Genomic DNA, 13,173 nt, shown 5'->3' with positions numbered 1-13,173 from the left:
ATTTTTCTTCTGCAGATATAAAGGTGATGGTGGAGGAAGAAAAACACTAGCTTTTCTTTCTTTTTTTTTCTTTACCTTTCGAGCCTCCATATAAATGAGAAACTTGGGGATATATTCAGTTAGACTCCACATCACTATCATTCAGAATAAGGCAAAGAAAGACGCTGCCCAGTTTGAAATGAATGTGAGATGCTCAGTACCTGCCAATACTGGGTCAGGAGAGCAATGGAACTGCCACAAAGGCCATGCTGCCAGGCCAACACTTTTTCTCCAACCTGTACTGAGCTCTGAGGGGTGTGCTGGCCCAGCTCTTATGCTTGGACTCGAGTTAACTAGAGCTTGAGTCTATTGCCCGTCAGGTAAATAAAAATCACAGGGTTGGAAGCACATACTGGTATGTTAGTCTGCGGTTACTTATACGTTTTAAAAAGAGCCACATGAAATACGTATTGCCATTTTAATTTTATAATATTTCGAAAAAATCTGCTTCCTTAAATTGCATGGCTGTTTACAAGTTGCTGGAGTTGCATTACTGGTAATATCGCTTGATTCTTTTTGTTTGTTTGTTTGTTTTTTAGTTGTTGGTTTTATTTTATTTTAAAATATGATTTTAGAAAGAGAGGAAACATAGATCGACTGCCTCCTGTGCGCCCCCTACTGGAGATCCAGCAACCTTTTGGTACACGGGAGGACACTGAGCCACATCTGCCAGAGCCAACTTCCTGATTCTAAGGAGCCCTTTTAGTCTTGTCAGAGCTATTGGTCAACATCTTTTTAAAACCTCCATTTGTGCTTTTTAAGCACAGCAGGATCACAGCACTACTCCTGAGGATGGATTAAAGAAAACCAGCACCATAATCTCGAGCAGGGGTGAGGAACATCTGGCCTGCAGGCACAGCCTTATCATTTGGTCTGGCCCTGCCAAGGCAACCGCAGGCGGGACTCAAAATTCAATAAACCTAGGAGCTTTTTCCATAGCAACATAACTTTTAAGTTGATAACGCTGTATGGCCTGCGAATGATGTTATAAATATTCAAATGGCTGTTGGCAGAAAAAAGGTTCCCACCCTGCCCTAGAGGGACAACTAATACCTATTTTTTATTAGCAGTTAAACTAGGAAAATCTTGATGTTGAGTAATGATGCAGAACTACCGCATATTATCATTATACTGAAAAGCCCACAGCCCAAGGGTTGATAAAGTGTCTTGAGACTAATATAAAATAAACAAAAATCCCAGAAGTTAGAAATAATTTGGGTTCATGCTTTCCTCGTCAAGATTTTTAGTAAAGTCTATTTAGTTTGTAGAAAAATTCCCCCAAAGTATTCTAAGTATAAATGGAAATTAGTTCTTTCATAACAAATACAAATGTAACACAAAACACAAGAAGTACTTATAAAATCTTTTTCTGCTACTTTGATGTAAAGGATTTTATTTGATTGTTACATTTGGCTAGTAAAGCAAGTAGCCCGAGTTTTAAAAATAATTCTAAATAACTTGGCAACAATGCCATAGGAGAATTAAACTTGTTCTTCTCATAGGTTAAACTATACTCACTTCCACCCATGCCTCCAGGAAAATTATAGAAGTAAGGCAACAAGGTAACAGGACCCTGAGGTGAAATAGAGGCTCAATAACTATAAGCCTCCCCCTGCCCCATGACTTAATGGGAAAATTCATGCTAAGTTAATCAAGATACTTAGAATGGGATAAAGCAAAAGATGAAAGTGAGCCAAATATAAGGTCTAACACAGGATCTTCAAGTAGGTGCTTAACAAATGTTTGTTGAGTAAGTACCCAGATGAATTATTAATTACTGGGTAAATTACAACCCACATTAATTCATGGGAAAATGAAATGTTCCATAATACTTAAAGCACTTTCATATACTTCCTCTCGTGCTCGCCTTATAACCCCATGAGTTAACATGATAAATAGTCTCTGTCGGTCCATTTCAGAGATGCAAAATTGAAACTAGACACATCACAAAGGCAAGAGACAGAGGGAAGACTAAAACCTGGGTTTTCCTGACCAGAAGATTAGGAGATTCACATAATACACTTTTTTTTTTCTTTCTGATATGCACAGTGCTTCCTTCTAATTGGACTTTAGAATGCTAGGTTTCTGAGGTGAATGCGGATATTTACCCTTTGGGCTCACAATAACCTAATCCTTTAGATTATTCCATTCCTTATCACATGGTAGTCTCACTGTGTAACTGTCTGTCTCCCTCCCTAAAATGTGAGCTCCCCTAGGGCAGGGGTAACATCTTTCCTATTGCACCCTACACACCCTACAACACAGCACTGTGCCTACCTAGGACTTGGTGAATATTATTGGCATCTTTTCCCACCCAACATGCAAGAACAGTTCCCAAGGATGAGATGCTCAAGGCGGGTGAGGGCAGGGTGCATATAATGACCTCAGATGCCAAATTAGTACTGACTCCTTCCTCCAAGATTCCAGGAAGGGGAGGTGGTGGTTTGTAGAGAGAGGTGAGGCAGAGGAAAGGGCATAAAATGCCCTATCTTCCTGTAAAGCTTCTGAACTCACGCTAAGTGATTTTACATGGGGAGGGGGGCAGCGGAGAGAAGCTCACTGCTTTAGAGTAAAAATGAGTGCTTCGTTCACTTCCCATGCACTCACTAAGGTATGGTGTCTTCATTACGTCATTTGAAACAATTCAACTGTAATTCTTTCACTCCCTCCCACATCTTCTGGCTTCCCTTTTGTTCAGCGACTTTCTTTAATAGCTGACAAAACCAGCTGGTGGCTCCTAGTCAGCAAACTTGACACTGTAGGGGAAAACAATCTCAGTGTTTCAAGGAATCACTGTCAACAGAGTTTAAGCTACTTCCCTAAACTCATTCAGGACTATGTTGCAATACAGTATTAGAGAAACACAATAAGTCATTCACTGTGGGCATATCATTACGTTTTCAGGCGTGGGAGGTATCAAATTCCTCAACTTTGAAAAACGACAGTAGTTAAAGGACATTTCAGGTGAAGAGGAGTTATTGTGTGATTGAAAGGGCCTGAGCGTCACAGACAGCTTGGGCTCCTGTACCAGCCGGCTGAGCCTCCATTCCTTCTATGGGGAGGATAATGGATGTTGTCCCGGCAATTTAATTCTTGAGGGGCAGGGGTTGGGGGGCTGCAGAGGAGCTCTGATTTGTAGCATTTGCCCATTTCTAGCTATAAATGCTCCCCTCCACCCCACTGCCACACACTGATTTAGAGCTACCAACATGAAGTCACTGAACAGAGGTGGGAGGTGGTGTGAGAACCAGGATAAGCTAACCCCAGCACACCACAAATGGTGCTGTAGTAGGCACCTTATCCTGTGGGGACATTGGGAACTGAAAGTATATTATACTTGCTAAAGATTTTAAAGAAGATAATGCAGAAGTGGGCTGTACACTGCCAGGCTCAGACAATGCCTGCTCCTTCCTCCTGCTTCCATTCCCCATCCATTCCTCCCGGAATCACAGCTCCTACCTTGGACATTTCATTGAAACTCATGCTTTGAAGCAACTTCTCTATACATGTCATTTCCAAACTGATGTCTAGCTCTGACTTCTTTGCTGAGCTTCAAACTCCAAACTGCCGAAGGGACACTTCAGCCTGGATGGTGAAAACTAAAACACCTCTGTTCCTCTGACTTTCCCTAACTTGGTTGATATGGACAACAACAGTCACAGTTACAGACTCCTTATCATGTGCCTGCACTGTTCTAAGCCTTCACATGTACCACTTTAATCCTTACCGAGTGACATATGTGTTAAGCATCCCCATGTTACAGATGAAGGAACTGAACACAGAGAGGTTAAATGATCTTCACTAAACCATATGGTCAATGAATAGAAGGCGGGGATTCAAAATGGGGCAATCAGGCTTTTGAGCTCTTTACTTACCATGTTCTTAACTCCTTAGGTTAACTATTACTTCTATACTACCGCTACGAATATGTTAATACCTACATTCCCTATCTTCCAAATACATAAATTTTGTGTATTAATTTATTAATTTGTCAAAACCCCTATTTGGTAAGGGGTGTGTGTGTGTGTGTGTGTGTGTGTGTGTGTGCGCGCTTTTTTTAATCCCCATTTTATGAAGGGAACTGAGGAACTGAGAGGTTAGGTAAGTTACCCAAGATTGCACAGATGGGAAAGTGTGGGTGTTGGGGCTAGAACCCAGGGAGATCTAGTCTCAGAGCCCTCAGCCTTAACTGTCACTCCCTCTTCTGCCTCACACCCCTACACCACTCAAGCCAAACAATTAGAAGCTGGATTTGGTAGTAACCCACCATGTTTACTTCATTAGTAACCTTGGACGCAGTGCTGCTTGCCGGGCACTGTTCTAAGCATTTTACAAATATTTAAGGGGAGAGAGCAGATCCTCCGACAGGGTGGGAGTTAAAAATTCAAAGCCAATAATTGGAGGGAAATATCCCTAGGGAAACACTCAGGACAATCACAGATAGAGATGATGATGATTGATAACAGCAGTAAAATAACAGCTACCATGAACTGAGTACTTACTATACAACAGGAAAGTGCCAGCCTTATTAAAAGAATCCTCTCTTTCAATGCCACCACAACCTTAGAGTTAGGTAACATTTCATCCCCTTTGTCTTACCGAGGAGGGGACCAGGTTAAGAAAGGGTAAGTCAGTTGTCCAGCTGGCAAAAAGCATCAGGGCCAGAATTGGATCCAGATCTGAGCCTTTCTCTGCTCTGCACAGGGCCCAGGCAAGTAGACAGGGGTCCCTTGGCTGGGGGTGGGGGGATTTTGAATTTGAGACTGAGTTTGTTCTTAATGCAGGAGATCAGTGGGCAGCAGCGGGTTACGTTGTTTGAGGGGATGCTAAGTAAACTCGACCAACTTTACCAAACTTTTCATTTACTTGACTCCCCCCCCCCCTCTGCCCCATGCCAGGCATTACTCTTGAAACTTAGAACAATTCTCAGAAGCAGATATTTGTACTTTCACTTGACAGACATGGAAACTGAAGCCCAGGGAAGCTGGGAGACCTGCCCAAGGTTCAAGTAACTGGCAGAACCGGAGTGGCAGACCTGGGCGGCTCCCAATCCTGTGCCCGCCCCAGCTCGCCCACTCAGCTTTGGTGGGTGGATCAATGTCTGCACCCACACTGCACAAATGGCCAGGGAATGTACTAGACCTCCACGCTCTGAGCAGACAACTGACATATTACATCAATCTTCACCAAGATTCGGCCTAATGTGCAAACATAGGATGGCTTTGCCCAGGAATATTCCAAGGAGCTATTACCCTGAGATGTTCCATGGAAAAGTTCTGTGATCAGAAAAGTTTGGAAGTGCTGCCTGTTATCCCTCCCCTGCCTTGGAGACTTAAAGTGCATATCAGCAGATGCTAAAGGTTCTGCAATTTTTTTTTTTAATCCCATTTCCTTCACTTAAGCTAAGGTTTCCCAATTTATTTGATGCACAGAATTGTTTTTCTATGTGTGTCATTTAATACACGGGGCAGAACTCTTTTAAGAGATACGTAAAGACTAAAGAGGCAGAAAGGGAAGAGGGTTAGACCTACTTTTGGATACAGTAACTAAAATGCACTCTTTTTTTCTCTTATGAATTAGCAAATCTGGGCCTGGCTGGTGTAGCTCAGTGGTTGAGCATCTACTCATGATCCAAGAGGTCCCAGGTTCAATTCCCAGTCAGGACACAGGCCTGGGTTTGGGGAGGAGAGAAAGGGGGAGGCAGCCAATCCATGTTGATATTTCTATCTTTCCCTCTACCTTTCTCTCTCAAATCAATATAAACATGAAAAAAAGTATTATCAAATTGTTTGTTTACATCTAGTTTGCTTTCTACCGAGAAAAATAAACAGCTAAAAATAACATTAGTCTCAATAAGTTTTTGTTTTGATAGTTTCAAAAAAATCAGAAGTAATAAATCAGAAGGGATGGGCTATTTGCACACCCCAATCTCTTGGCTCCTGCGAAGCCTCCACCCTAACCCCATTCCATTCTCCAGGTCTCCACCCATCCTCCCCATTTGGGGGCTGCTCTCCAGCTAACCTACCGGAGGCAGGCACCACGTGTCCCTCCACTTCCCCGCTCCCCACCCTCCCTCCCCCCAGCCCCCTAACTCTTACAGGAGTGCAGAAGCAGTGACAGGGAGGCATCAGGCCCTCTGCCCGCACCACAGCCCGGCTGGCAGATTTCAGAGAAGCTGAAGGCTATCAGATAGCACGTGGCTCCTCCTTTGGGTTAGGCTATCAGACCGAACCATCTCTCTGCCTTTGGGGTAGGCGGGAGTGCGCCAAGGACATTCCTGCAGGGAGGTACTGATGGCCAACATCCCTTTAAAATTGCTCGATTATGAATTATAAAATTGCTGATACTTTCCTAATTCTCTTTTTTGCTTATTTTCCTTTTCCAATTTCCTACAATGAACAGGCAGCACTGCCTTGTGTGTGTGTGTGTGTGTGTGTGTGTGTGTGTTTTGTTGTGTGTTTTTTTGTTTGTTTGTTTTTTTGAGAAGGAGAAAGAGAGGGAGGGATGGAGGGGAGGCACCGAGTTTTGAAAAAGGAGGAGGGGGAAATGCATCCCACTGCCTCCAGAGGGAGAGGATGCAGAAGCTCCTCTAAAACAGGCCAGCGTCTCCTTCACCTGCGGGGAGAAGTCCAGCCTCCGCAGGGCGCCCCTTTGCAGCCGCTCCCAGGGGCGCCCTCCGCCCAGGCCACCCTCCCGCCCTCCGCCCGCAGGCGCCCGCCCCGCCTCACCCACGCGGAAGATGAGGTCGTCCTCGATGGGATTCTCTTTCCTCTTGCCGGTGCTGTACATGCTCGCGGGCCGCTTCACCGCCTTCTGCTTCACGTGGCCGCTCCCGGGGGACTTGACGCGCCGCTTGACGCCCTCCGTGGTGGGCGACACGTCGGCCGAGTGGATGACCTTGAGCTTGAAGGGGCTGCCGCGGATGTGCTGGTCGTAGAGGCGCAGCGAGAGCGTGAAGTCGCCCTCCTTCTGCACGGTGTACAGGAACTCGTAGGTGCCGTTCTTGTTGTCCAGGATCTCGCCGTCCGCCACGCTGCCGTCGGGCGTGCTCAGCTCGGCCGTGAGGTAGGCGTTGCCGGTCTTGCAGAGCTCGCCGTCCTTGTCCTTGGTGGTGATGGTCACTGACATGGGCTGCCCGATGATGGTCTGCCGTAGCCCCTCGCCCGTGGCCACCGTCTCGGAGGCGACGGCGTTGGTGGTGAGGATGGTGCCGAGGTTGTGGATGGACTTCTTGAGCCCCTCGGTCTCCACGAGGAAGTCCAGCTGGTCGTTCTCGCGCGGGTGCAGCGGGAAGTCCTGGTCGGCCAGCTCGTTCAGCTTCTCGCTCATCTGCTTCTTCACCAGCAGCACCTCAGTCTCCGTGCCGTGGTGCAGGGCCTGCGCTGTGAAGTTGCTGCAGCTCTTGATGCTCTCCTGCCCCTCCAGCAGGGTATCCAGCTGCGACTGCAGCACCTGCAGGAAGAGAGAGAGAGAAAAACAAAACAAAACAAAACGCGCAGGATGAGGGCTCCCTGCAGCGCTGGGAGCTCAGCTCCGGGGACGCGGTGCAGCGCGCACTGGGGCCGGCCCTTCGCTGGGCCGGAGCCCCGCTCTGCACCTGCCCACGCCCGCCCGCCCGTGGCTCCCAAAAAGGGGTGTTTGCTTTCACTCACTGGACCCGGTTCTGAGGCGCCGTCCTACACTGCATTCCCAGGACCTTTCTCTTTCCGTCCCGCCTCGCCCTGGGTCTCCCACACACATATTTCTTGGGTCACGTGTTTTTGATAGGAAGGGAGCAGAACTGTCACCACCCAGAGCTTAGCAAACAGATGACGGTGCCTGACATCTGAGATGACCATTATTCAGTATCTTCCCTTCCAGTCCAAAGCTCCCTTGTCACCTCTTAAAGGAACAGAACCTGAGGAATGAAAGCTCATTCCTGCTTGAATCTCAGAAGCTTTTCATACCGAGCTTAGGGATCCACAGGCAAGAGTTAAACAAAGGCTGCAGGCAGGGCTCCCTTGGAAGCTGACTAACAGGTTGGTGTGGGTGAGAGAGCAATTAAGAGGCTATTAGACATTATAACAAAGGAAGGAAAACAACCTGGTTTAACCCTAAATCCTGAATGCATTAGTTCATCGTCAACCTTGCCTTGTGTCCAATTATAAATTGGGGACTTAAAGTCACAGATTTAGAGTTTTGCTGAAAACGAAAGAGAAAAAAAAGCTGGATATGCCAATAAGTGAAAATTACTGTGCCACAGTGACACCTAAGGACCCACTGGCACCCTCCTTTGCTGCTATTAGAACGCAGCAAGCCAGTGCCATGAAGTGCCCCAGACATCATGTCTCTTCCAGGATATGAGCGAGGACAGCTGGAGTCTTACTTTGTGTTTGAGGCCATAGTTGACCTCCAGTTCCATAAGCAGCACACTCTTGCGCACATTTAAAGTTTTCTGGAGCTCATCAAAGGTGGAATGGATGTCATCCACGATGCTGGCCTTCTGATTGGTTAGCTGATGAATGATTTCGGAGATGAACTGAAGAGCAGAATCTATTTCTGGGAGCCTAGAGGAACAGTTGTTAAAGATCATGGTTATTTAACATCAACCCAGAAATAGTAAAAACAACAACTGTATTTTTGTCAAGAAACATTCTCTATGTGCCTCTGGTCGTTTAAAGAAGTAATAACAAAATGAATAAGACATAATTGCAGCCGTTGAAAGAGACTCTGAGGGTCCATGTTTATTACAATCTACTACAGTCAAATACTTTTTAAAAAATACTTTTTATTGATTTCAGAGAGGAAGGGAGAGAGACAGATACATCAATGATGAGAGAGAACCATTGATTGGTGCCTCCTGCACACCCCACACTGGGGACTGAGCCTGCAACGTGGGCATGATGGGAAACTGAACCCTGACCTCCTGATTCTTAGGTCACAATGTTCAACCCTGCCAGCTGGGCTAGTCATCTACTTTTAATAATGGATGATACTTTGAAGCTCTCTGGGTCCCATCTTTTCCTCACACTCTAAACCAGGTTTTCTCAATTCTTGACTGTATTTTGGGCCAGAGAAATTTTTTGTTACAGAGGACTGTACTGTGCATTACAGAAGTTTAACAGCACCCAGTCCTCTACCAGATGCCAATAGCACCCCCCCCAACACACATACATAATTGTGACACTGCATTGAGTCCACACATTGCTAAATATTCCTGGTGTGTGTGTGTGTGTGTGTGTGTGTGTGTGTGTGTGCGCGCGCGCGCGCGCGCGCGCGCGCAGAACTATTCATGGCTGAGAACTACTCTTCTAAACGTATAGCTGGATTCTTTTTCTCAGTCACATGAAAAATTTATCAAAACTCAGAGTTCCCTAGGATCTTCTTGCAAGTTTCCAAGTTCTTTTAAATACTATAGAATAACTACACTTTTTTTCAGTACAACTGTTGGTGAAGAGGTTTCTTTCAGCCGGCTAATTTATTTCCTCTCTTTGTTCTTTCTCATGCATCACACAGCTACTCTGTTCCTTCGATTCCATGCCAAAAAAAAAAAAAAAAAAAAAGTCCTGAACACAGGGAAACATAAAGAAAATGGAGCAATCACTGCTCGGTACCATTTTGCTGGGCTCCAGCAGAGAACAGCCAGTCACAGGCAACACAAATGGGCCTGCACGTGTGTCAAGAACAGCAGATAAGAAAGGCTCTTCAGAGAGCCTGGTTTCACGCACCAATTTTAGAGATCCCCTGAGACCACTTTCCTCAGGTATATTTTATTCATAATCACACTAAGGTACTAAAACAAAAAATGCCACGACTCATAACCTAAGGGGGGATTTTGCCAAAGGCCAGGGGATGACTCTCCACTCACCAGTTTATGACTACAGACGCATGACCAAAGAATTTATTTGGATGACATGAACCTACCATCCTCCTGAGACAAGAGACCCTGAGGGAAACGCATGTACCTTTTGTTGACGGCGTCCAGCTGGACCTGGAGCGAGGCCTTGTGCTGCTCCACCACGTCCTTGAGGGGCACTGTGGGGTGTTCCGCGTGCTCCCCCTCCGTGCACTCCCGACACATGGCGGTCTCACAAGACTGGCAGTAAAAGTCCATCACCTGCGGGTGACACAAGCACAATTCCAGGACCGGTGCTGCTGACCAAGTGCTTACCAGGCGTTCTCCCAGGGAGGTCTCCCAGCCTCCCCGGGATGTTGGGGATGTTGGCGATATCAAGTCCAGCCTCACAGCAGGAGAAGGAAGGTGAGCTTTTCTGTGCCACGTCTCAAACAGAGGCGGCTAAGACTCCAAAGCTGCTGCTCTGGCCACAAAACCAGCTTTGCTGTGACCACCCCACTAGGCAGAACAGGGGAGGGCTGTGGCGCTGGAACCTTGGGTCTCAGGATCCCTTCACAGTCTTTATAAATGATCAAGGACTGCAAAGTGCTTTAGTTTACGTGAGTTATATCTATAGATACTTATCACTTTAATATTGAAACAGAAAAAAGGTTAAATATGTATTTATTAAAAGCCAGGACAAACCCATTAAATAGTAACATGAATAATATAATTTATTAAAAGATGACTATATTTTGTAAGACAAAAAGCTATGAGAAGAATGGCATTCCTCTCTCTCTGTCACTTCCTCTCCCTCCACTCTTTCTAAGAATCAATGGGGGAGGGGAGGAAGAATTGATGGAAAAATATCCTCGGGTGAAGATTAACAGGCAAAAAAAAAATGGCATTCACCTGAAACCTACATAATTTTATTAACCAATGTCACCCTAATAAATTAACAAATAAAAAATAAAGTGTGTCCCCAGGGAAAAAAAATAAAATAGAAAAACTACTACAGTCCTTGTACAGTTTCATCCAAATTCTTTAGAATTGATTAAAAGGCAAGTCAATGGGATGACAGGTTATTAACCAGAAAACAGATCCGCTATTCATCAACCATTGCCATGCCAAGGAGGGTGGAGTCATATGATACCTGCACTGTCCCTTCCAGGGGATGAGAGCAGGGCAGACATGGAAGCCCAAATTGCAGAGTTGTTTCGATGGCAACCTCCACAGAGGCAGAGCTGCTGAAAGAATACATAGCGAAGCAGGTGTGGTAGCCTGAACAATGGCCCCCCAAAGACGTCCACCTCCTAATCCCCGGAACCTGTTAATGGGTTTACCTTCTATGGCAAAATGGACTTGCAGGTGTGAATTACGTGAAGGATGTGGGGCGATTATGCTGGTTATCCAGGTGGGCCCAGGATAATCACAAGAGTCCTTGTAAGAGGGAGGTGGGAGGGTCAGAGACAGTGGAGGAGGTGAGACCACAGAAACAAGAGATTGAAGTGATTCGAGGAACAGGTCACAAGCTAAGTGACCTCTAGAAGCTAAAAAAAATAAAAATAAAAAGCAAGAAAATGGATTCTCTATTGAAGCCCGAAGCCTCAGAAGGAACGCAGCCCTACCTACATTTGATTTTAGACTTCTGAACTCCCAAACTGTAAGAGAATAAATGTGTGTTGTTTTAAGTCCACACACACACACACACACACACACCATTGTTTTCCATTTTTGTAAATCCCTTCAGTGTTTGGCTTACTAGAAGAAAGCTGAGCTCTCCTATGCTTCTGCATTCAATCTGTTTTGATAGCAGACATTGTATAGTCTGGAAAATACCAACATACACTGAGAAAATGAGAGCGAAAAAGGCAAAGAATGTCTTAATATTATATAAATACAGTTTTGAACCTTGTGGACCCCCCGAAGGGTCTTGGGACCCCTGAAGAAACCTGGACCACACTGAGGACTGCGCTCTTTGGGGAAGAGGTGAGCTGCACTGAGCAGTTTGCATCCTGGCTTCACCACTTATGTCAGTTCACTGTGTCTCAGTGTTTTTCTCTGTCGAATGGAGACAATAGTAACCTACTTCATAGGGGTGCTATGAGGAGTCAGTAGACTGATATGCACAAAGCAGTCAGATCTTGCCTGGCGCTGGTACATAGTAAGTTCTTAAAAAAAAAAATTATATATATATATATATATATATATATATATATATATATATATATATATATATTAGCTTCTTTACAGTGAGAAAGAGAGAGTGATATAGAGTTAGAAACACTGATGAGAGAGAAACATTAATTAGCTGCCTCCTGCACACCCCCTACTGGGGATGTGCCCGCAACCAAGGAACATGCCCTTGACCGGAATTGAACCTAGGACCCTTCAGTCCGCAGCTCTATCCACTGAGCCCAACTGGTTTCGGCACATAGTAAGTTCTTAATAATGATGTCATCTGCTTACCTGAAAATAAAACCACCTTATCCGAATTGTTATGAATCTCAGTAACAGTATAACATAAAGCCTGAACGTTAAGTTTGTTTGTGAAGACAGGCCCCTTATTCTCTCAGCTGAAAATATTTTCCTCCAGTTTGGAATTCTCAAAGCATTTGTGATCTTCTGGAAGTGTAACACACATATAGAAAATGGCACAAGTCCCAAGACGGATGGATGGATTTTTCACGAAGTGAATGCACCCACCAAACTAAAAAGTTTCTGCACAGCAAAAGAAGCCCCCATCCAAATGAAAAGGGATCCCACTGTTTGGAAGACCATATTTGCCAATGATACATCTGGTAAGGGGTTAATTTCTAAAATATATAAAGAATTCATACAGCTCAACAAGAAGAAGACAAATAACCCAATTTAATAAATGAGCACAGGACCGGAATAGGCACTCCTCCCAAGAAGACATACAGATGGCCCATAGACATATGAAAAAATGCTCAACATCACTGATCATCAGAGAGGCGCAAATTAAAACTGCAATGAGGTATTACTTCACACCTGTCAGAATGGCTACCATCAACAAATCAACAAATGACAAGTGCTGTCAAGGATGTGGAGAAAAGGTAACCCCAGTACACTGCTGGTGGGAATGCAGACTGGTGCAGCCACTGTGGAAAATAGTATGGAATTTACTCAAAAAAATTAAAAATGGAACTACCATTTGACCCCGCGGTTCCACTTCTAGGAATATATCATAAGAAGCCCAAAGCACCAAATAGGGAGAATATACGCACCCCTATGCTCATAGCGGCGTATCTACAATAGCTAAGATCTGGAAACAACCCAAGTGCCCATCAGTAGATTAG

General features: G+C 45.1%; 1 protein-coding gene across 7 annotated transcripts in view; it reads right to left on the bottom strand.

Annotated features, from left to right (window-relative positions):
• Positions 1-13,173, bottom strand: part of TRIM2 (tripartite motif containing 2) — a 94,224-nt gene that overhangs the window by 17,005 nt on the left and 64,046 nt on the right. For all 7 annotated transcript variants that reach the window (XM_036425407.2, XM_036425408.2, XM_045576679.1 and 4 more), the window contains exons 4-6: positions 9,984-10,135; positions 8,405-8,585; positions 6,768-7,491 (exon numbers count right to left, since the gene is read on the bottom strand). In XM_036425407.2, the coding sequence (XP_036281300.1) occupies positions 6,768-7,491; positions 8,405-8,585; positions 9,984-10,135 (1,057 nt within the window). The remainder of the gene's footprint in view (positions 1-6,767; positions 7,492-8,404; positions 8,586-9,983; positions 10,136-13,173) is intronic.

This window comes from Pipistrellus kuhlii, unplaced genomic scaffold (genome assembly GCF_014108245.1).
Source record: "Pipistrellus kuhlii isolate mPipKuh1 unplaced genomic scaffold, mPipKuh1.p scaffold_m20_p_8, whole genome shotgun sequence".
Classification (NCBI taxonomy): Eukaryota; Metazoa; Chordata; class Mammalia; order Chiroptera; family Vespertilionidae; genus Pipistrellus; species Pipistrellus kuhlii.
Note: the sequence above shows the minus strand (reverse complement) of the source record. Positions and strands in the feature narration are given on the sequence as shown.